Below are 25087 nucleotides of genomic sequence, written 5' to 3' on the forward strand. Positions count from 1 at the left end.
TACATAGACATGAGTAAACATATGTATATAATGCATGCAACATGATGACAGACGAAGGGTCATCTGAAAAGTCATGCTCAGTACCGGCGCCACATGAGTGCTGCTACCGCACGGATCAACCTCTGGGTGCAACCACACTCGTCTAGTACACCAGAGTAGACAGACATAAATGCCCCCGCCGTCGCGGTACTCTCAGTGACAGACTATCGAGTATAGAGCTGAGCGGCTCTATAATCAGGTATAACAAGGTATAGGCTCAATGTGTATGTGCACATGATATATGAGTATAGAAAGCGGTAAAACATACATCATGTCACATAATAATGCCAAATAAATGCAACATATAAACATGTATACTCGCTGGCAATCTCAGTCAATGTGTATGTACCTAACACCGAAGTCTGAATTAAGCTGGAAAAAGACAACCCCTAGCTGTCCTAGGTCAACTCCCGACCCGACCTGGTCTTAAGCCCGACCCGACCTGGTTTCTTGGTCCGACCCCGAACTATTCCTTCCCGAGCTCCCGAGCTACTCTTTCCCGAACTCCCGAGCTACTCCTTCCCGAGCTACTCTTTTCCGGGCAGAGATATGAAGTGAGATGGAAGTGTGTGAAAATACCTGAACCATCAGCCCCTATTTATAGACAAAATAAACTAGGGTGTTCGGTATTCTCGAGTCGATGTCGAGACGTCCGAACTCATGTATGCACGCCACGTATCAAAGGCTTGAGCTGAATCACTATCATTTTTGACAGCTCATGCTTAGGCGCCAGCAGTCACACATGCAAGCGTCCACACACCTGCCTGCCTGTCCTTGAGGGTTCAGGCTTGTTTTTGTTGACAAGTGTTCATTCCCGACCTGAACACAATGTGCTCTTCGATTGTACAACACTTTATTGAACACCTAGACCCGACCCGAGCTACAAATTCTCTTGGCCGAGATCTTAAGTCCAAACCCTCCATTTTCTTGAGCACCCAAGTCCCGACCCGAGCCATGTCCTTCCTTGGCTGAACCCCTCATGGCCGAACCCTTCTTTGGTTCCCATCATGACCGACCTGAGCCCCCAAAGGAAGACCCGAGCTCAATCCAAGCTCCATGCCCGAGCTCTAGCTCAATGCCCGAGCCCTAGTCAAAGTCACACACACGGCCAAGCTCTTGATGCCAACCATGTCTGACCCGAGCCACTCATGACCGACCCGAGCCCATGGTCAAATCCATCAACCCTAGCTCATTCTCATACCATGTGTTTTTGATCTTGACTTGTGCTCTGGTTTGTTTAATTAATAACCCTTAATCATGTTTAACATTTTATTATCATAAAATGGAATCTGGGTTACTACATCACGTTTGAAATTCAGAACTTGTTCCGGAGATCGAGGAATCCCACCCTGTGTAAAAGGACAAAAAGATATAAACAAAAGAAACAAGATGTCCCTATCAAACTGTCACCGAGAAAATGTTTCGAGGGGACACATCACTAACCAAATACTGCAATATATGCGGGAAAGCAATAGCAAGGTCAAAATTCCCCACTAGGACAACAGTAAAATTTGACGGATCCTTAAAACATGAGTTGAAATATTCACAGGCCTTCAGCGGATCGAATTTCTCACAGTCATCCACTTGGAGTGGCTGAAAAAATAAAAACGACTAATTTGTGATTTCTAGACCTATATTCAACAATTTAATCAGATTGCAACATCAGCCAACTTACTCTAGAAAAGTGGGAACTTCCACATTTCAGCTCCTCCACAAAGTTCGCAAATGAGCTAGAAGGATCTCTCTTTTCACCAAGTATATCTTCTTCCAGCATCAGCTTTGTCATTTGTACTGATTCTTCATCAGGTTGTACCTCTGTAAGGAAGAGCTGGTAGATCAACTGAGAGAGAAAAATTAGCGTTCAATTAGAGGAAAACAATTAATATAAATATTGCACGCATAAAAATAAATACAGCAGTCAAGTAAACCTACTACAAGAAACCGAGGAAATACACATGATTTAAAAAGTGCCAATTGATACAAATAGGAACACACAAAAAAAGGGGTGCTTAGAAACGCCGGTGAGTGTTATGTGTAACTTTACACCTGATAAAAGAGTAAAATTTAGTTTAATAATATCCTTTCTTTCTAACCTGGAATTCTCGCAAGCTTATTGCATGTGTTTAATACCTCGAACAAACACAAAAAAAAAAAAGTTCAAAGGACGTTGGTAGCATATTTCTAACTCAGTCAAAGACCGTAAAATTCCCAAAAGTAATGAGATGTGTGTGCGCGTGTGCATGTGTATACACATGCAATAAGCTTGCGAGAATTCCAGGTTAGAAAGAAAGGATATTATTAAACTAAATTTTACTCTTTTATCAGGTGTAAAGTTACACATAACACTCACCGGCGTTTCTAAGCACCCCTTTTTTTGTGTGTTCCTATTTGTATCAATTGGCACTTTTTAAATCATGTGTATTTCCTCGGTTTCTTGTAGTAGGTTTACTTGACTGCTGTATTTATTTTTATGCGTGCAATATTTATATTAATTGTTTTCCTCTAATTGAACGCTAATTTTTCTCTCTCAGTTGATCTACCAGCTCTTCCTTACAGAGGTACAACCTGATGAAGAATCAGTACAAATGACAAAGCTGATGCTGGAAGAAGATATACTTGGTGAAAAGAGAGATCCTTCTAGCTCATTTGCGAACTTTGTGGAGGAGCTGAAATGTGGAAGTTCCCACTTTTCTAGAGTAAGTTGGCTGATGTTGCAATCTGATTAAATTGTTGAATATAGGTCTAGAAATCACAAATTAGTCGTTTTTATTTTTTCAGCCACTCCAAGTGGATGACTGTGAGAAATTCGATCCGCTGAAGGCCTGTGAATATTTCAACTCATGTTTTAAGGATCCGTCAAATTTTACTGTTGTCCTAGTGGGGAATTTTGACCTTGCTATTGCTTTCCCGCATATATTGCAGTATTTGGTTAGTGATGTGTCCCCTCGAAACATTTTCTCGGTGACAGTTTGATAGGGACATCTTGTTTCTTTTGTTTATATCTTTTTGTCCTTTTACACAGGGTGGGATTCCTCGATCTCCGGAACAAGTTCTGAATTTCAAACGTGATGTAGTAACCCAGATTCCATTTTATGATAATAATATGTTAAACATGATTAAGGGTTATTAATTAAACAAACCAGAGCACAAGTCAAGATCAAAAACACATGGTATGAGAATGAGCTAGGGTTGATGGATTTGACCATGGGCTCGGGTCGGTCATGAGTGGCTCGGGTCAGACATGGTTGGCATCAAGAGCTTGGCCGTGTGTGTGACTTTGTCTAGGGCTCGGGCATTGAGCTAGAGCTCGGGCATGGAGCTTGGATTGAGCTCGGGTCTTCCTTTGGGGGCTCAGGTCGGTCATGATGGGAACCAAAGGAGGGTTCGGCCATGAGGGGTTCAGCCAAGGAAGGACATGGCTCGGGTCGGGACTTGGGTGCTCAAGAAAATGGAGGGTTTGGACTTAAGATCTCGGCCAAGAGAATTTGTAGCTCGGGTCGGGTCTAGGAGTTCAATAAAGTGTTGTACAAGGCCAAGGTAGTGTTCGGTCATGGGAAGAGCACATTATGTTCAGGTCGGGAATGAACACTTGTCAACAAAAACAAGCCTGAACCCTCAAGGACAGGCAGGCAGGTGTGTGGACGCTTGCATGTGTGACTGCTGGCGCCTAAGCATGAGCTGTCAAAAATGATAGTGACTCAGCTCAAGCCTTTGATACGTGGCGTGCATACATGAGTTCGGACGTCTCGACATCGACTCGAGAATACCGAACACCCTAGTTTATTTTGTCTATAAATAGGGGCTGATGGTTCAGGTATTTTCACACACTTCCATCTCACTTCATATCTCTGCCCGGAAAAGAGTAGCTCGGGAAGGAGTAGCTCGGGAGTTCGGGAAAGAGTAGCTCGGGAGCTCGGGAAGGAATAGTTCGGGGTCGGACCAAGAAACCAGGTCGGGTCGGGCTTAAGACCAGGTCGGGTCGGGAGTTGACCTAGGACAGCTAGGGGTTGTCTTTTTCCAGCTTAATTCAGACTTCGGTGTTAGGTACATACACATTGACTGAGATTGCCAGCGAGTATACATGTTTATATGTTGCATTTATTTGGCATTATTATGTGACATGATGTATGTTTTACCGCTTTCTATACTCATATATCATGTGCACATACACATTGAGCCTATACCTTGTTATACCTGATTATAGAGCCGCTCAGCTCTATACTCGATAGTCTGTCACTGAGAGTACCGCGACGGCGGGGGCATTTATGTCTGTCTACTCTGGTGTACTAGACGAGTGTGGTTGCACCCAGAGGTTGATCCGTGCGGTAGCAGCACTCATGTGGCGCCGGTACTGAGCATGACTTTTCAGATGACCCTTCGTCTGTCATCATGTTGCATGCATTATATACATATGTTTACTCATGTCTATGTACTGGGCGTTAGCGCTCACGTCCTAGTTGTTATTTTGGACACCCTATTTCACGGGGCAGGTCGCAGGATGGACGGAGCTGGTGGTTCAAGGCAGAACTAGGGAGCTGGAGCCTTGATGAGATTTTATACAGCAAGATTTGTTTAGCTGTATAATGTTTACTTTTAAGATTTTCGATATGGTTGTATCACTACAGTATTAAGCCTAGACTTATTTTACTAAGCTGATATGTAAATTATGGATATGTTTCCGCACGTTTTTACTCTGTTAAGCATTTTGCTTTATTAAGTTATTGCATGCTATTAGTTTCCAGTTAGTAGGTGATTCCATGCAGGGTCACTACATTTTTGGTATCAGAGCATGCTTAGATTTTGGGATTAGTACTTGGGATTTAGAATTAGTCTTGAATAATTTTTGCGCATTTGGGATTTTTAATGTGCAATTCTTTTCAGGATATGGCTGACGAGAGTCACGGTAGTGTTGGCCAGGGAAGTGGTCATCATCATCGTCATCATCGTCATGATCAGCATCGTTCTCATGAGGGTAGACGTCGCTATACTATTAATAAGTTCATGCAGGTAGGACCGAAACCCTTAGTGGGAGGCGAGAATCCTGAGCAGGCACGGAGTTGGATGTCTAAACTCGAGAGTACGTTTCGAGCTTTCGAGTGCACTGAGGAGCAGAAACTGGAAGTTCTGGAATTCGTTCTAGAGGATCGAGCACGTTTTTGGTGGGATGCCAAGGCTGCTCAGGCACGTACTGAGAGAGGACATGTGACTTGGGGGGATTTCTGTCAGCAGTTCCAGAAACTGTATTTTCCTCCGGCTGTTCGCCAAGCACGATCTATGGAGTTGCTTACTCTGAGGCAAGGATCAATGACTATTGATCAATATCAGCAACGATTTCTTGATATGCTACCTTTCAGTCCTCATATCAATGAAAGTGATGCATCGAAGTATGATCTCTTTCTGCAAGGCTTGAACCAAGATATCTACTCACAAGTTGTCATTTGTGATGATCCGGTATCTTATGAGACTTTTGTGAACCGTTGCCGTCTTGTGGAGACCAGCAATAGGCGGGGACAGTTGATAATGTCAGCACAGCCTAGTGGATCTTTTGAGCCTAGAGCTCAATCTGTTGTGCCATCTGGACCTACGTCTTCTTCTACTCCTACTACTTCGTCTGGTTCTCGTGGTTCACGAGGTACATTCCGTTTCGGGAAGAAGAAGAAGAAGAAGGAGGAATTTTGTAGCCACTGTGGAGGGAAGCATCCTGCAGCTTCATGTCGGAGAGCTACTGGTGCTTGTTATATTTGTGGTCAGCAGGGACATCTGCGGAGAGATTGTCCTCAGCGCATGGGTTCTGCTAGTGGATCGGGATCACAGGTTGGATCTCAGGCTTCTACCTTTCCACGTCAGCAGCCAGCACCACAAATTTCTTCTGGTTACCATCCACAGACTCAAGGGCAGGTGTTTGCTCTGTCTCAGGACCAGGCTACTGAGGGAAGCGATCGCATGTTGGCAGGTACCTTTTTGTTGTGTGGTATTCCTGCACTTGTTTTAATTGATACTGGAGCATCGCATTCCTTTATTTCTAGCCGTTTTGTCAAGAGACATAGATTATCTTATGTATCATTAGATATGGATTTAGTTGTATCTACTCCGTTAGAGCAGGAGGTAGTGACTAAGCGTCTAGTGATGGGTTGTCTTCTAGAGTTTGAGGGTAACATGTTATCGGCTAATTTGATGATATTAGCGATGGCGGACTTTGATTGTATTTTGGGAATAGATATGCTGACTTTGTATCACGCTACTGTGGATTGTTATCAGCGTCTGGTTCAGTTTCATCCAGATGAGGGTGATAGCTGGTATTTTTATGGTGAGGGTGCGCGACCTCCGATGCCACTTGTTTCGGCTCTGAAGGCATGTCATGTCTTGGAGTCAGGTGGGGAGGGCTACCTCATCTATGCAGTTGATATGTCCATGAGTAGTCCGGGTATTGATCAGCTACCGATAGTCAGTGAGTTTCCTGATGTATTCCCTGATGAGATTCCTAGTTTTCCTCCGGTTCGAGAGGTTGAATTTGGTATCGATCTAGTACCAGGAACTACGCCTATATCCCGAACACCTTATCGTCTGGCACCGTCAGAGATGAAGGAATTGAAACAGCAGTTGCAGGATCTGCTTGATAAGGGATATATTCGTCCGAGTGTTTCTCCGTGGGGAGCACCTGTTTTGTTTGTCAAGAAGAAGGATGGATCGATGCGATTATGTATTGATTACAGGCAGTTGAATCGTGTCACCATCAAGAATAAGTATCCTTTGCCGCGGATTGATGATCTGTTCGATCAACTACAGGGTACTTCTGTCTATTCTAAGATAGATCTAAGATCGGGATATCACCAGATGAGGGTACGAGACTCAGATATTTCTACAACTGCATTTAGGACCAGATACGGGCATTATGAATTTCTGGTAATGTCATTCGGTTTGACGAATGCACCGGCAGTCTTTATGAATCTGATGAATCAAGTATTTCGAGAATATCTGGATAGATTTGTCATCGTCTTCATTGATGATATTCTTGTCTATTCTCATGACAAGGATGAGCATGCACAGCATTTGAGGATTGTTTTGCAAACGTTACGAGAAAAGCAGCTGTATGCGAAATTGAGCAAGTGTGAATTCTGGCTTGATCGGGTAGTGTTTCTCGATCATGTGATTTCTTGTGAAGGAATATCTGTTGATCCCAGTAAGATAGAGGCAGTGCTGAACTGGTCTCGACCGACGACGGTTGCTGAGATTCGTAGTTTCTTGGGTCTAGCTGGATATTACCGTCGGTTCATCGAGAATTTTTCACAGTTGGCCAGGCCTTTGACTCAGCTTACTCGGAAAGATGTTACCTTTATATGGTCCTCGGATTGTGAGGAGTCATTTCACGAGCTGCGTAGACGTCTTACTACTGCACCTGTGCTAGCTCTACCTTCTGGATCAGGAGGTTATGTTGTTTATACTGATGCCTCTGGTCAGGGGTTAGGATGTGTTCTGACACAGCATGGACATGTTATTGCCTATGCTTCTCGACAATTGAAGACGCATGAGAATAATTATCCAGTGCATGATCTCGAGTTAGCCGCCATTGTATTTGCGCTCAAGATCTGGAGGCATTATCTTTATGGCGAGAAATTTGAGATATTTACGGATCACAAGAGTTTGAAGTATTTATTCACTCAGGCAGAGTTGAATATGAGACAGAGACGCTGGATGGATCTTCTGAAGGATTATGATTGTGAAATCAAATATCATCCAAATTCTGCTAATCTTACTGCTGATGCTTTGAGTCGGCAGGTGAGACTTTCTGCACTTCAGACTAATGAAATATCTCATATTATTCAAGAGTGTTGTTCATTGAGTTTTACGCTCAAGAACAGGAAAGGGAGAAATGGGATTCGATTGTATACTATTCTATCTGAGCCAGCATTATATTCTCGGATCAGAGATGCTCAGATATCTGATGTTAAGACTCAGCGTTTGACACGTCTAGCCAATGGGGTTAATACAGCTGCATTCCATTTTCAGGCAGATGGTTTATTGTGCTTATCTAATCGAGTGGTTGTACCTAATATTGCGGAGCTCGGGAATGATATTCTTTCTCAAGCTCACAGGAGTCGATTATCAGTTCATCCTGGAAGTATGAAAATGTATAAGGACTTGCGAACTAGATTCTGGTGGAAAGGGATGAAGCGAAGTGTATATCAATTTGTTTCGAGATGTTTGGTTTGTCAACAGGTCAAGGCTGAACATCGACGACCAGGTGGATTACTGCAGAATCTTGAGATTCCCGAATGGAAGTGGGAACACGTGACTATGGAATTTGTTACCCACTTGCCTATGACTACGCGTCAGTGTGATGCTATCTGGGTCGTTGTTGACCGTTTGACGAAATCAGCACACTTTATTCCTTACAACCGGGAGTATTCTTATGATCGCATGGCACGCTTATATGTCCAGGAGATAGTGCGATTGCATGGGATTCCAGTGAGCATAGTCAGTGATAGAGACCCGCGATTTACCTCACGTTTCTGGGGTAGTTTTCAGCAGGCGATGGGTACCACTCTGAGTTTGAGCACTGCATATCATCCGGAGACTGACGGGCAGTCAGAGCGGACGATTCGTACATTGGAGGATATGCTACGTTCTTCTGTCTTGGACTTTGGCTTATCTTGGCAAGATCAATTACCTTTGATCGAATTTGCCTACAATAACAGTTATCATCGTAGTATTGATATGGCACCTTTCGAGGCATTGTACGGTCGACGATGTCGTACTCCGTTATTTTGGGATGAAGTTGGGGAACGACAAGTCGAGGGTCCTGAATTGGTGCAGCAGATTGTAGACAAGGTAGATTTGATCAAGCATAGGATCAAAGTTGCTCAAGATAGACAAGCCAGTTATGCTAATATTCGCCGCAGGCCACTTCAGTTCGAGCCTGGTGAATATGTGTTTTTACGAGTATCACCTTTCAGAAAGGTGATGAGATTTGGTGTGAAAGGCAAGTTGTCTCCTCGTTATATTGGGCCTTTCGAGATACTGGAGAAGATCGGAGATGTTGCTTATCGTTTGGCTTTACCGCCATCTCTTTCCAGTATACATAATGTTTTTCATGTGTCGTTGCTTCGACAGTATATAGCTGATGAATCTCATGTGATTCAGTCTACTGATATTCAGCTAGAGCCAGATCTGTCTTTTGTTGAACGACCAATCCGTACCCTAGACAGGAAGGAGAAAGTTCTTCGGAACAAGACTATACCACTTGTGATGGTACAGTGGCAGCGTCGAGGCGTTGAAGAAGCAACTTGGGAAACAGAGAGTCGTATGCGAGCAGAATATCCTGAGTTGTTTGCTTTGTACTTTTGATTACCATGTAAAGATATAATTACAGTTGTTGTAATAAAACATGGTTTGATGTTTCATGTTGTTATCTTAATTTGTCTTTAGATTTTATTTCGCGGATGAAATATCTAAAGGTGGGGAGAATGTAGTAACCCAGATTCCATTTTATGATAATAATATGTTAAACATGATTAAGGGTTATTAATTAAACAAACCAGAGCACAAGTCAAGATCAAAAACACATGGTATGAGAATGAGCTAGGGTTGATGGATTTGACCATGGGCTCGGGTCGGTCATGAGTGGCTCGGGTCAGACATGGTTGACATCAAGAGCTTGGCCGTGTGTGTGACTTTGACTAGGGCTCGGGCATTTAGCTAGAGCTCGGGCATGGAGCTTGGATTGAGCTCGGGTCTTCCTTTGGGGACTCAGGTCGGTCATGATGGGAACCAAAGGAGGGTTCGGCCATGAGGGGTTCAGCCAAGGAAGGACATGGCTCGGGTCGGGACTTGGGTGCTCAAGAAAATGGAGGGTTTGGACTTAAGATCTCGGCCAAGAGAATTTGTAGCTCGGGTCGGGTCTAGGAGTTCAATAAAGTGTTGTACAAGGCCAAGGTAGTGTTCGGTCATGGGAAGAGCACATTATGTTCAGGTCGGGAATGAACACTTGTCAACAAAAACAAGCCTGAACCCTCAAGGACAGGCAGGCAGGTGTGTGGACGCTTGCATGTGTGACTGCTGGCGCCTAAGCATGAGCTGTCAAAAATGATAGTGACTCAGCTCAAGCCTTTGATACGTGGCGTGCATACATGAGTTCGGACGTCTCGACATCGACTCGAGAATACCGAACACCCTAGTTTATTTTGTCTATAAATAGGGGCTGATGGTTCAGGTATTTTCACACACTTCCATCTCACTTCATATCTCTGCCCGGAAAAGAGTAGCTCGGGAAGGAGTAGCTCGGGAGTTCGGGAAAGAGTAGCTCGGGAGCTCGGGAAGGAATAGTTCGGGGTCGGACCAAGAAACCAGGTCGGGTCGGGCTTAAGACCAGGTCGGGTCGGGAGTTGACCTAGGACAGCTAGGGGTTGTCTTTTTCCAGCTTAATTCAGACTTCGGTGTTAGGTACATACACATTGACTGAGATTGCCAGCGAGTATACATGTTTATATGTTGCATTTATTTGGCATTATTATGTGACATGATGTATGTTTTACCGCTTTCTATACTCATATATCATGTGCACATACACATTGAGCCTATACCTTGTTATACCTGATTATAGAGCCGCTCAGCTCTATACTCGATAGTCTGTCACTGAGAGTACCGCGACGGCGGGGGCATTTATGTCTGTCTACTCTGGTGTACTAGACGAGTGTGGTTGCACCCAGAGGTTGATCCGTGCGGTAGCAGCACTCATGTGGCGCCGGTACTGAGCATGACTTTTCAGATGACCCTTCGTCTGTCATCATGTTGCATGCATTATATACATATGTTTACTCATGTCTATGTACTGGGCGTTAGTGCTCACGTCCTAGTTGTTATTTTGGACACCCTATTTCACGGGGCAGGTCGCAGGATGGACGGAGCTGGTGGTTCAAGGCAGAACTAGGGAGCTGGAGCCTTGATGAGATTTTATACAGCAAGATTTGTTTAGCTGTATAATGTTTACTTTTAAGATTTTCGATATGGTTGTATCACTACAGTATTAAGCCTAGACTTATTTTACTAAGCTGATATGTAAATTATGGATATGTTTCCGCACGTTTTTACTCTGTTAAGCATTTTGCTTTATTAAGTTATTGCATGCTATTAGTTTCCAGTTAGTAGGTGATTCCATGCAGGGTCACTACACGTGATGAACTCACAGACTTGCCGTTCACCTTTCCCTCCACTGTAGTGAGGTAGATCAACATGTGATTTTCAATTTTCAGAACAGATGCCATCTTAGTACTTACACATTTATTGACTCTCCAGTAATATTAGTGGAACCCTCTGGGCACTAACCATGTTATGTTCTTATCTTTATCTAAACTGCTTTGTAATTTTTGCTTTTGCAATATTCACGGTAACTCATGCATAGTTTATGGGATACCTTCAGAGAAGTATTTAAGATTCCCATGGTGGAAGCCCAGTGCCCAGTCCAACTATACTTTCCTATCGAGCTCGACAAGGAGAACATGGTAGAAATGTGCACTAGTTATTTTGAACCATCTAGGTTTTTGAATTTTCTACCATTTCCCTAAATTATATACCATGTTTTGCTTTTTCTTGTAATGTAGATGGAAGATGTTCACTTAGTCAACTTACTGCGATTAGAAAGATCATTACTTCAAAAATTCGAATTGTATATTATATATATATATATATATATATATATATATATATATATTATATGAATGATAAAAGTCACTATATGTAAATTTGAAAGGGTTATGAATGATAAAAGTCCAATCCGACCCGACAAATATTAATTTTTATGTCAAAAACATTACTTTATCTAATTTTAACTAAATACATAGACCCTTTCTCACAATAAAAAAATAACCATCATATCTTTGGAAATGAAATGAAGAAGTCTGCGTCTTATATTAGTATTAGTTAAATAAACCCCAAAATACTCGACTAAAATTTATTGTTACCTTTAAAAATTAAAACACTACTTATCCAAACTTAAGCAGAATATCACAAATCTTGATCAAAACAACCTTTCTCATGACCCCACTAAGCAGAATGCGTGAGAATAACCGTAGGCTTCTTCGCGATCCACTATTATCGAAAATTCAGCCATGCTGCAAAACCAAAATGTAGTAACATAAAAGGGTGGGTAGTAGATGTAAAAAGTCATAGTTTCCGTAATTTATTTATATTTAATTAATTATGAATCGGCCATTTTAGATGCTAATGTCAGGTTTGTAAAAATATTATGACATAAAAATCCCAAAACTAACACTCTCAACAGATTAAGAATATGCATAGTCAAAGAGAGAAATGTAGTTAACATTACCTTGATATACCTAATTCCCCCGGTAGTTCTCCGCAAACACCGTCGGCATACCATCAGCCAATACTTTTTTGTTACTTCATGCTGGCTCCCACACGCACGACTGTTGAAACGAAACAGTATTGTTACATGTGTGACTGAAATGTACAAGTTGATGCCATGAAGAAATTCAGCAACAAACAGAAGCAAAATCGGGCAAAAGAACTTGAGTGTCTGTCGTTGGAACATAATGCCAAAGACAAAGAATTGCACCACATTAACACACCAAGTGCAGACATGGGGGAGCTAGCCATACCAAAAACTAAATGACTGATGATATTTGATGAACCGCAAAAGTCAACATTCGACTATATGTTACCATGTTACAATATCAGGTATAAGCGACGCTTAAGCCAACAATCCCATCAAAATTGTGCCAAAAATTAAAAATCAATCGGAATGAAAAAACCACATATTAAAGGCACTTCTCTTATTAAAGCACATACAGCAGAATCAAATCTCAGTTGGGGGCATATATTTTTAACAGACATGTTGAGATGAAAGTTAGATTCATAAGTGAGTGTAACATGCTCCAAAGTAGATATGTAAAATTGTAGCAGTACCTAGGAATACATAAACGGCTAAAGTTGCAACAAGGGTGACCGAAACAAGAGTATCTTGTATGCACTCTATAAGCAACCAATACTTCTCATTTGAATATCACAGAGTGAAAATAAATGTGTAAATATAGCCGAACAGGTCAACCAGATGTCCCTGGCAAAAAGGAACCTTTACTAAAACATACTACTGCAATGAGCCCTTAAAAATGCACAACTGGATTTCCTAAACACAAAATAAAGCTGTCACTGTATAGAAAGCAATCACCAAACGTTATCTCCTCACAAACCCTGAGTGTTGGTTCGGCTGAATTGGGCAAGGCAACCACATATAATAATATAATAATAAACAAAAGGTCGACGAAAAATTACAAAGAACAGGCTCAAGACAATGGGAAAGACAACCAAATGCCTTCAACACAACTATGATATTTCTTAAGTGGCTTGGAATACCATCGTGCACAAATGCTCACAAAATCGGAAATTTCATCAACCATTATCTCCCATCTAGCATAATATCGACTTGATTTATGTATCAATGTCTCCTCACTCCAACAAAGGAAAAAAACAAAAGAAAAGGCAAGCATATATCAAACTCGATACAAACATAAAAAAATTATTGCTCACACGGCTGTACAACCTCGACTTTCGATGGTTCATAAATTTTAAAAATTACTTTAAAATTCTTATTTCCTTATTCATACTCGTCCCAAGAGGTGAAAGTTTTTTTCGAATAATCCCATGTTCAACATTTTAATTACAGATCTCATTATTTGCAGAACCACGCAACTTTCATTCAATATGGGAGCCTCAAAATGATTTGAAATTATGCTGACCACCGAATCTAACAAGCATAACTACCATCAAACAATGACCATTCTTCCCACTGAAGAAGTCGTTTTCCACAGCGGGATTCACGAAAAAAAGATTTATTAACATCACCTGGACATCTATAACATAATTCAATAAGATTAAAAAAAAAAACATGGACTACGGGATAGAAAGTGAAATTCAAGAAAAAATAATAATTCAGGCAATGAATCTACCAGGTGCCAGATCCACGGCAGTGGCTGTTGGGATGAGAATTCCAGAATCCCATTTTCCTCTTTTTCCACAAGTCGATAATAATTTCAAAAGCCAATCGAAGAGAGTCAATCTATTGCGTTAGGGTTTGATAGGCTATAAATTGACTCTGTATGTAAAATTGGGCTGGGTAGTTGGATTGGCCCGCTGCGGTAAATAGGTGAATTGGGGTTGACAAATTTAAAGTGGCTTGAATAATGGATCGGTCCGTCTCGTCTAGCCAAACAGTGAATTGCGGGCCAAATCGATTATTTCAAAAACCGTCGATACAGAGCCGATTTATAGTCAATCAAACCCTAATAATAGTGCATCTTTGAGTTTGCGATATTTAATTTAATTAAATAAAGAGGAAAATATGATTTGATATTTTATGTTTATGTTCACGTGAGCTTACAAATTTGGTTTCACTATATGTTCGATATATAATATAAAAATATATTAATCAAGAAACCACAATCACATAAATTTGTTCATCGTCGATCTAAAATCATTTCAAAAAATATATGTGCGTAAAATTGATTTTATTTTCTCGCATATAAAATGTCACAAACAATCCATATTGACAAAAAAATGTCACATACACCACGTTCAACACATATCAATATTTACGGGTGACTCTTGTATGTTACTTCACAATATTAGTAACACACATGTTCAATTTCCAAATAGCGATAAGGATGTCACAAGATTACTGGATCACTCCACATTTTTTTAGTACACAATCACCAATCAATCTCATAAGATATACAATTATTCTAACTAGAAATAATGTGCGTGTGTTGCACATGGGAAATGTATTTTGGAATTGTAACGCTCCGAAAAATCCATAAATCCACTCACGATTGTTAAAGAAAGCTTAAATGAATTTTAAATGATTTTTAATGTATTTATTTATGATTTAAATATTTTGTTTAATTAAATGGTTTTATCTGGTATATTTATGATTTAAATGTTAGGTTTGAAAGATTTCATGCTATTTTTGTCAAGCCCGGGCCCAGGCCCGCGCCTGCGTGACTGCACAATGGGCCTCTATAGCAACTATTTCGTATTCGTCCTCGTTTTACAAAAATGATTAATCCAATTTGCTATAGAAGTTCATTGAGTCCTTATTGTTGTTTTAGCATTGAAGAGAGTTGTTTGAGATGTTGTACTGTTGTCTGTGTTTTCGGTTTGATTAGTTATAGTCGTTATGCCGCCGATTTGAGTTTTGAGATTTTGGACCGTTTGAGTTGTTGATTTTTGGCTATTGAGTTTGTTCGTCGTTGTTGATCTTATTTTGCCTCCGTACATATTCGTTTGGAGTTGTTGAAACCAGAGTTAGAAGTAATCGATCGTCGAAGATTGGACGAGGAGCTTTATCTTGAGTGTTGTTGTTGTTTAGGTTGTATAGATGTTGATATAACCTCTTTTTGTAGCTTATCCAGAGTTGGAGCTATTCGAATCAAAAGGTAAAAGCAGTAATCGTCTAAGCGGGATAGAACACTCAAGACAGATGGTTCTTGAGTTTCCTTTAAAACACATACTTGCATTAATACTTGTTCTAGACTGGGAAACTTGTATTTTGTTGTTTGAACTCTTGTTGTTAGTTGATTTATGGTTAATGTTGTAACACCCGGTATTTTCAGTACGTAAATCTGCATGCATAATTAGGAATTTTATTAATTTAAAAATTTAGATTTATTGGTTAAATAATTATGTGAATTATCTGTGCTTATTTAAATGATTTTTTTTAAGTATTTAACCCATAAATAGAGATTTTCCTGATTTATGATATTGTATTATTTTATCGCGTTGACGAGACCGTGGACGGACGAGATGACAACTTTCTACCAAAATTATTTTATGAGACTTTTAGGAGCCCGAAAATATTATTTTGAGTTTTATTTCCTCAAAATTATCAGTATTTAATTTTATATAATTTTAGGAGTCCATTTTTACCCGAATTAACCCAAAATAATGACTTTTAATTATCTTTAAAATTCCCTTAATATAATATTTCGGGATTTTTATGTTTATTATGATATCTATTATTTTTTTTAAAGCCTAGATATATTTTTATTTATGTCATTATCTTGAAAGTTATTTCCTATCTACCCCAAGGCCCACCCTCACACGCTCAAATCACTTCTCCCTCACCCTAGCCGTCTCCCTCACCTCTCCATTCTTTTCGATCGACAGCAACATCAAGGAGGAAGCCATAGACCTTTATTTTTTGAAGCTTTTTCGAAGGTTGCTCGTCGTAGTCGTCCGGAATCGTCTTCACGTTCTTCCCATCTACTTTCTACGATTTAAGGCATGATTTTCCTTTTCTTTTTAAGAACCATACTAGTATGTATTATGTAGGTGGAGTGTATGCATCGGAATCCTCAAATATTTCAGATTTAAAATGGTATCGGTTGATGTTTGCAACTTGTTTATGTGTTTGTTCATGCATCTCATAATTGGTTCAAGCATGGTTCGATTCTAGCTGCTGGTTCACGGCTGGGTGTCACGTATGGGGTGCCTAGGGTCAAGTCAATTCATGGTTCAAGGCTGGAAATGGCTAGGTTGGAGGCTGGATTGAGGACAGGAGTTGTAGGCGTGTGGAATAGGGTTTAGGGAAGAGGTGTCGGGGGTCTCATGCAGGGCTGGTTCAAGCAAGGTGGCTGCCGGGTTTAGGACCGGCAGGACCCTTGAAAGGTCCTACCGGTGGCGCTCCGGCCGGCCGTGGCCGGAGCTGGGCGGCAGCAGGCCATGAAGGCCTGCTGCTCGCGCGACGTAAGAAAAAGGGGGGGTTATGGAAAGTTGGGTCACGGGTTTGGGGCTGTAGGATGGGTCCGGGTCGGGTCAAGGGCCTGGGTCAGGTCCATAGTGTAATGGATCAAGTCTAGTGGTTCGGGTCCGGGTTAAGTTAGTCGGGCTCGGGTATTTTTATTTTTAAGTTATTAGTTAAATTAAGTGTTTAATTGGTCTTGATTAAGTAATTAAATTAATTGGGCTACTAAGACTTTATTTTATGGGCTTAAATAATTATTTTAAGTTAGTCCACTAATTTTTATGGGCCTCGGGGACCATGGGAATTATTGGGCCAGTATTTGGGCTTTTGGGCCCATTGAGCCAGATTAATTATTTAATGGGCTTAAGAAATTTAATGGGATTAGAAATAATTATTTGGGCTTAAATATATTTAATCGGGCTTAAAAATATTTTATTGGGCTTAAGTACATTAATGGGTCAGTCTCAGTGGTAATGGGCCAGAATTTAAGAAAATGGGCTTGAGTGTTAGGGCCAGCAGTTCAGGACAAACCATGAGAAATTGCATATGTCCTAATTATATATTTAATTATTTTTATGCATGAAAGTTATTTTAGTATTTATATGTTAGTACGAAATTAAATTAAATATATATGAAGGACACACTTTTATTTAAGTACATGCATTCACGAAATAATTTTATGCCATGATTTAATGTTAAGGTTGAGCTAGAAAATAATTTTTATGTTGGAAGTTGAAGTAGTGTGACAATTTAAGGGGGACCAGTCCCCACATGTTAAGGGCAGTTTACTGTCAATTTAAGGGTAGTTTACTACCAGTAAGAGGTGATTCGTCACCGCCGCGTACGTTGGTTCTAAGAGACCGATCAGTCGAATTTCTAAGTTTAAGGTTACACTATGGATACAACCATGCGATGTTAGAAAAATGTTATGCTCAACAATGTTATGTATGTATTATATGATTATATTTAAGATCAAGTTTAAGTAAGATTTTAAGTTAAAATTCATAATTTTAAGCATGCCCAGTCATGTATATGTTATGTATTAGTATTCCAGTGATTTAAATTACTTTAAACCCTTGTTATGTTAGCATGTTGGGCCTCTAGGCTCACTACACTTATATAGTGCAGGTGAGTACGTAGAGGAAGATATAGTTCCTACCGGTGGTGAGGGCGTATGAGCGGACATGCAGTGATCCCCCATGACCGTCGGCTGAGTCTTTATGGATGTTTTAAGAATTTTAAAACTCTGTTTCTTATTTATTTCTTTATTGTCTTTCTAGTGGTGAAATTTAGTACTATTTTTATTAAATAATTTTATTGCATGCAAATTTTTAAGTGGATTGTTTGACAGTATTTTATTTAAGTCTGACTCGGTTATTTAAGTAAAAATGTTGCATTTTATTTATGTTATTTTTAAATCTATTTATTTTGTGCATATATGTATGGGCATGTATGTACATCTATTTTACTTAGTATTATTTAAAAAAAAAAAAATTTCCGCATATGTTATTTTAGAATGTTTGGGTCGTTTCAATTGGTATCAGAGCCGCGTTCTTGGAGGGGTCATCACTGTTATGCGAGCTCAAAAATCCACGCTACCGGTCTGTAAGTTTTAAGTGTTTTCAATATGATATTTTTTAGGAGTATGTTTATACTTTAAGACTTTACGTTAGCAAAATTTTAAAATACTTAGTTATGCATTGTGAATTGCGTGAAGAAATATGTGGTGGTGCAAAATGCCTCCGATACATATGAACGGGCGTAGTAGTCCTCTACCTTAATAGGATCCACTTGCTGCACTAGAGTAGACCAGTGCTAATATGATGGTTGAGATTACCTGGCTGTTGTAGGGATTAAGATGAAATTGTAGACATTGTAATGGGCAGATTTTATAAAGATGTTCTTCGAAAAATATTTCACTGCCAAGGCACGTGACAGACTGATTCAAAAGTTTATGAGTCTTAGTCAAGGGGACAATTTTGTTGCCGAATACGTGAAGTAGCTTGAACTAGGATGCTATTTTGTGCTCTTAATTGCTGTAGATGATAAAGAGAAGCTAGATATTTCACAGATGGTTTGAGATCGGATATTAAGTATGATGTGTATAAGGCTGATGTAGCAGATTACAGAGCAACAGTTAATAGGACTTGCAGATCCAAAAGGGCGAGAAGAGAAATGCAATCAGATCATCAGAAGAAGAGGTAGTTACAACAATCTTTTATGAATCAGACCCCGCAGTAGCCGATGAATAAGCAGCTCACTGAGTCATCTAAGGGCCCAAAGCCACCTAGGCAATAGAGGATTTATGGCCAACAGAAACCACAATAGCAGAGGATTAATGTCCCTAGCACTGTAGTTAAGTTATTTGTCAGACTTGTGAAAGATTTCATCCAGTGCTATGCATGAAAGGATCCGAAAAGTTCTATCATTGTAAGGAACTTAGTCACATGAGGATGAACTTCCCGAAGGGGAAGAATATTACAGGGCGTGTTTTTGTTCTGCAGACTGAGGAAGAAAACTGGGACACTTCTATTATCACGGGTAATCATCTCTTAAGTTCTTAATTTTGATATTGGGATGTTAGTTAAGAATTGTATGGATAAATACATAATGACTTGCAATTGTAACCTAGGATTTACGGGTGTAAGATTTGTTGAATCGGGGAATAGAGTTAAAGCTACAAGGACAGACAATGAGAGTTTATCTAGTTGCAATGCCGAGGTCAGTATTTTTATTATTTATCAGATGAAGACTATAATTTTTACCAAGTGGTAGAGTTAAGTATGAGTTCTATTATCATATGAAGAATTCAATCGTAGTAAAGAACAAGTACTCAGTGATTGGAAACGATGGTTTATTTAATTAGTTGTAAAGAGTTTCAAGGTTTGACAAGATCGATTTGCTATTTGGATACCATTAGTTGAAAGTCACAGAGAAATATGTTGTCAAAATTGCATGTCGAAAACATTGAATTCATATCTGGATCTATAACATACAGCATGATAGGAATCGAGAATTTGATTGAATTTAGGAAATTTCCATCATCAGGACAATACTATATAAGAGAAGAACAAAGAGTGCAAGCAAACTCAAATACAGATAAAATAGTTGGGGTGGAGTTCAGTATCGACTTATTGCCAGACACTGTGCCTATCTCAAAGGCACCATACAGACTTGATCCTACCGAGATGAAAGAGTTGAAGGAGCAGATTCAGGAGTTATTAGAGAAAGGCTTTGTTCGTCCTAGATTTTCTCCATGGGGAGCTCCAGTGTTATTTGTGAAGAAGAAGGATGGCAGTATGAGACTGTGCATCGATTATCGAGAGCTCAACAGAGTCACCGTGAAGAATAAGTACCCACTGCCGAGGATAGAGTTCTTAGTAATGCCATTTGGGATGACCAATGCTCCAGCGTTTTTCATGGATCTCATGAACCGGGTATTTCAGCCGTATCTTGATCAGTTCATCATAGTCTTCATTGATGATATCTTGATCTACTCTAGGAGCGTTGAGGAGCATAGGCAGCATGTACAGACAGCCTTTCAGAATTTGAGGGAACATCGTTTGAATGCCAAGTTCAGCAAGTGCGAGTTTTGGCTCGAGCAGGTGGCATTTCTTGGCCACATTATTTCTAGAGATGGGATTGCAGTGGATCAGTCGAAAGTTGAGGCAGTGCAGAAATGGGGTATTCCGAGGAATGCTTCGGAGATTCGCAGTTTTTTGGGTTTGGCAGGATACTATAGGAAGTTCATCAAGGGTTTTTCCTCTATTGCAGTATCCTTGACTTTCTTAACCCAGAAAAATGCGAACGAGTCCAGACTGTCAGAGGAACTTCGATCAGCTGAAGGAAGCACTCATTACCGCACCGGTTTTGGCGATGGCAGTACCACACGTGGAGTTAGTGGTGTACACCGACGCGTCTAAGCTAGGTTTAGGCGCAGTACTTATGCAGTATGATAAGGTTATTGCTTATGCGTCGGGGTAGTTGAAGATTCACGAGCAGAACTACCCGACACATGATTTGGAGTTAGCAGCAGTGGTCTTCGCTTTGAAAATCTGGAGGCACTATCTGTATGGCGAGAAGTGCAAGATTTTCACGGATCATAAGAGCCTCAAGTACTTCTTCACTCAGAAGGAGTTAAACATGAGGCAACGGAGATGATTGGAGTTGGTGAAGGATTACGACTGCGACATTAGCTACCATCCAGGTAAGGCTAAGGTAGTGGTCAATGCTTTGAGTCGGAAGACTTTAGTGATAACAGGTGTGCCTATACAGCGACCTCTACAGACTGAGACACAGAGGTTTGAGTTAGAGATTTACTCAGGTGGACACGCACCAAATATTTCAGCATTCTGGAAGAGTCTTCACACAGCATTGGAGACCAGACTATCGGTCAGTACAATTTTTCATCCCCAAACAGATGACAAACCTGAGAAAGTGATATAGGTTCTCGAGTATTTAGTAAGGGTTTGTGTCATAAATTTCCAGGGCTCTTGGAAATCTAAATTGATGTTAGTGGAATTTACCTATAACAACAGCTATCAGGCGTCTATAAGAATAGGCTCTCGGATGTTGGGGAATTGATAAGTATAGTATATAAGCATAGGAAATCGGTTAAGTTTTGGTATAGTGCGATTGTGGTGTTTAGGAAGATGAATAGTAGAGTTAATATTCAAGTTTTTCGTATAAATTGAGGTAAGTAGGTGGTTGTACCTTCATTATAGTACTAGGAATTGTATAAAATGTCAGATTTTGGATACAGTGGAATGTAAGTAAATGGGAATGATTCTCTTCTCGAGGTGTTTTAGCAGCGGAAGTTTATTATTGTAGGTTTGATGGGGATGAAGAGAACACCTGTGTAGGGTAAAATACTTTGTTTATCAGAGTACGCAACAGAAGCATGACTTTTGGGATACTGAAACTTGGGAACTAGAAAGGGATCGTGGATTTAGTAGATTGGATTTTTGGAGAGACTCAGTTATCATAGTGGGAACAGCTTAATTTCGAGGACGAAATTCAATTTAAGGGGGGGGGGGGGAGAATTATAACACCCGGTATTTTCAGTACGTAAATCTGCATGCATAATTAGGAATTTAATTAATTTAAAAATTTAGATTTATGGGTTAAATAATTATGTGAATTATCTGTTCTTATTTAAATGATTTTTTTTAAGTATTTAACCCATAAATAGAGATTTTCCTGATTTATGATATTGTATTATTTTATCGCGTTGACGAGACCGTGGACGGACGAGATGACAACTTTCTACCAAAATTATTTTATGAGTCTTTTAGGAGCCCGAAAATATTATTTTGAGTTTTATTTCCTCAAAATTATCAGTATTTAATTTTATATAATTTTAGGAGTTCATTTTTACCCGAATTAAGCCAAAATAATGACTTTTAATTATCTTTAAAATTGCCTTAATATAATATTTCGGGATTTTTATGTTTATTATGATATCTATTATTTTTTTTAAAGTCTAGATATATTTTTATTTATGTCATTATCTTGAAAGTTATTTCCTATCTACCCCAAGGCCCACCCTCACACGCTCAAATCACTTCTCCCTCACCCTAGCCGTCTCCCTCACCTCTCCATTCTTTTCCATCGACAGCAACATCAAGGAGGAAGCCATAGACCTTTATTTTTTGAAGCTTTTTCGAAGGTTGCTCGTCGTAGTCATCCGGAATCGTCTTCACGTTCTTCCCATCTACTTTCTACGATTTAAGGCATGATTTTCCTTGTCTTTTTAAGCACCATACTAGTATGTATTATGTAGGTGGAGTGTATGAATCGGAATCCTTAAATATTTCAGATTTAAAATGGTATCGGTTGATGTTTGCAACTTGTTTATGTTTTTGTTCATGCATCTCATAATTGGTTCAAGCATGGTTCGATTCTAGCTACTGGTTCACGGCTGGGTGTCACGTATGGGGTGCCTAGGGTCAAGTCAATTCATGGTTCAAGGCTGGAAATGGCTAGGTTGGAGGCTGGATTGAGGACAGGAGTTGTAGGCGTGTGGAATAGGGTTTAGGGAAGAGGTGTCGGGGGTCTCATGCAGGGCTGGTTCAAGAAAGGTGGCTGCCGGGTTTAGGACCGGCAGGACCCTTGAAAGGTCCTACCGGTGGCGCTCCGGCCGGCCGTGGCCGGAGCAGGGCGGCAGCAGGCCATGAAGGCCTGCTGCTCGCGCGACGTAAGAAAAAGGGAGGGTTATGGAAAGTTGGGTCACGGGTTTGGGGCTGTAGGATGGGTCCGGGTCGGGTCAAGGGCCTGGGTCGGGTCCATAGTGTAATGGATCAAGTCTAGTGGGTTCGGGTCCGGGTAAAGTTAGTCGGGCTCGGGTATTTTGTATTTTTAAGTTATTAGTTAAATTAAGTGTTTAATTGGTCTTGATTAAGTAATTAAATTAATTGGGCTACTTAGACTTTATTTTATGGGCTTAAATAATTATTTTAAGTTAGTCCACTAATTTTTATGGGCCTCGGGGACCATGGGAATTATTGGGCCAGTATTTGGGCTTTTGGGCCATTGAGCCAGATTAATTATTTAATAGGCTTAAGAAATTTAATGGGATTAGAAATAATTATTTGGGCTTAAATATATTTAATCGGGCTTAGAAATATTTTATTGGGCTTAAGTACGTTAATGGGTCAGTCTCAGTGGTAATGGGCAGAATTTAAGAAAATGGGCTTGAGTGTTAGGGCCAGCAGTTCAGGACAAACCATGAGAAATTGCATATGTCCTAATTATATATTTAATTATTTTTATGCATGAAAGTTATTTTAGTATTTATATGTTAGTACGAAATTAAATTAAATATATATGAAGGACACACTTTTATTTAAGTACATGCATTCACGAAATAATTTTATGCCATGATTTAATGTTAAGGTTGAGCTAGAAAATAATTTTTATGTTGAAAGTTGAAGTAGTGTGATAATTTAAGGGGGACCAGTCCCCACATGTTAAGGGCAGTTTACTGTCAATTTAAAGGTAGTTTACTACCAGTAAGAGGTGATTCGTCACCGCCACGTACGTTGGTTCTAAGAGACTGATCAGTCGAATTTCTAAGTTTAAGGTTACACTACGGATATGACCATGCGATGTTAGAAAAATTTTATGCTCAACAATGTTATGTATGTATTATATGATTATATTTAAGATCAAGTTTAAGTAAGATTTAAGTTAAAATTCATAATTTTAAGCATGCCCATTCATGTATATGTTATGTATTAGTATTCCAGTGATTTAAATTACTTTAAACCCTTGTTATGTTAGCATGTTGGGCCTCTAGGCTCACTACACTTATATGGTGCAGGTGAGTACGTAGAGGAAGATGTAGTTCCTACCGGTGGTGAGGGCGTATGAGCGGACATGCAATGATCCCCCATGACCGTCGGCTGAGTCTTTATGGATGTTTTAAGAATTTTAAAACTCTGTTTCTTATTTATTTCTTTATTGTCTTTCCAGTGGTGAAATTTAGTACTATTTTTATTAAATAATTTTATTGCATGCAAATTTTTAAGTGGATTGTTTGACAGTATTTTATTTAAGTCTGACTCGGTTATTTAAGTAAAAATGTTGCATTTTATTTATGTTATTTTTAAATCTGTTTATTTTGTGCATATATGTATGGGCATGTATGTACATCTATTTTACTTAGTATTATTTTAAAAAAAAAAATTCCGCATATGTTATTTTAGAATGTCTGGGTCGTTTCAAATGCATTTGGTATTCTATATGCATTCATATTGAGCCTAAATCCTTGATTTCAGCGGGCAGAGCGGCCCTTTTTGTTTAGACGATTTGGGGGCTATATTGTTAGTGACCTGAGTTGTAGAAGTTCATCTAGTGTCAGCATACTCCTTATAGTCGCACCAAAGTCTAGAGGATTTTGATACGTGGCACCACCTCGATCGGGAGAGTCAGTGAGTTGTTACGTGATCTCATCCTCGAGATCCCAAAAGCAGAGCGGCAATTCCTTGATTATCAGAGTTAAAATCCCTGTTTTAAAGACATGCATTCCATTCGTATTAGCATTGATTATTTGTCGTTATATCATGTTATTGATATATTACATGTTATTGCATGTTATGTTGTTTTTACTGGGAATATCATTCTCACCGGATTATCCGGTTGTTGTACTTGGCAACATGTGGGGCATGATCAAGTCAGAGGAGGCTTGGTTAGCGTCGAGATCAAGGGATAGAAGTGAGACTCGGTTTAGAAGTCGAATCAGCATGTCAATCTAGTTTATGATTTGAAGCATGTTAGAACTCGAACTTGGTTGAT

General features: G+C 39.8%; 2 protein-coding genes and 1 long non-coding RNA gene across 3 annotated transcripts; 1 reads left to right on the top strand and 2 right to left on the bottom strand.

Annotated features, from left to right (window-relative positions):
• Positions 1 to 1280: 1280 nt before the first annotated feature.
• Positions 1281 to 1847, bottom strand: LOC140862848 (zinc protease PQQL-like). The gene is made up of 3 exons (XM_073265886.1): positions 1715 to 1847; positions 1483 to 1632; positions 1281 to 1388 (listed from the first exon to the last, which is right to left on the bottom strand). The coding sequence occupies exons 1-3, from the start codon at positions 1823 to 1825 to the stop codon at positions 1281 to 1283; spliced, it is 369 nt and encodes a 122-aa protein (XP_073121987.1). The 5' UTR covers positions 1826 to 1847.
• A 751-nt stretch (positions 1848 to 2598) lies between these two features.
• On the top strand, positions 2599 to 3169 carry LOC140862849 (zinc protease PQQL-like). The gene is made up of 3 exons (XM_073265887.1): positions 2599 to 2735; positions 2818 to 2967; positions 3062 to 3169. The coding sequence occupies exons 1-3, from the start codon at positions 2625 to 2627 to the stop codon at positions 3167 to 3169; spliced, it is 369 nt and encodes a 122-aa protein (XP_073121988.1). The 5' UTR covers positions 2599 to 2624.
• An 8628-nt stretch (positions 3170 to 11797) lies between these two features.
• LOC140867078 (uncharacterized) lies at positions 11798 to 14183 on the bottom strand. The gene is made up of 3 exons (XR_012145039.1): positions 14001 to 14183; positions 12362 to 12461; positions 11798 to 12146 (listed from the first exon to the last, which is right to left on the bottom strand). It is a non-coding gene; the product is annotated as an uncharacterized lncRNA (long non-coding RNA).
• Positions 14184 to 25087: the final 10904 nt, after the last annotated feature.

The sequence above is a fragment of the Henckelia pumila genome, chromosome 4 (genome assembly GCF_033568475.1).
Source record: "Henckelia pumila isolate YLH828 chromosome 4, ASM3356847v2, whole genome shotgun sequence".
Lineage (NCBI taxonomy): Eukaryota > Viridiplantae > Streptophyta > Magnoliopsida > Lamiales > Gesneriaceae > Henckelia > Henckelia pumila.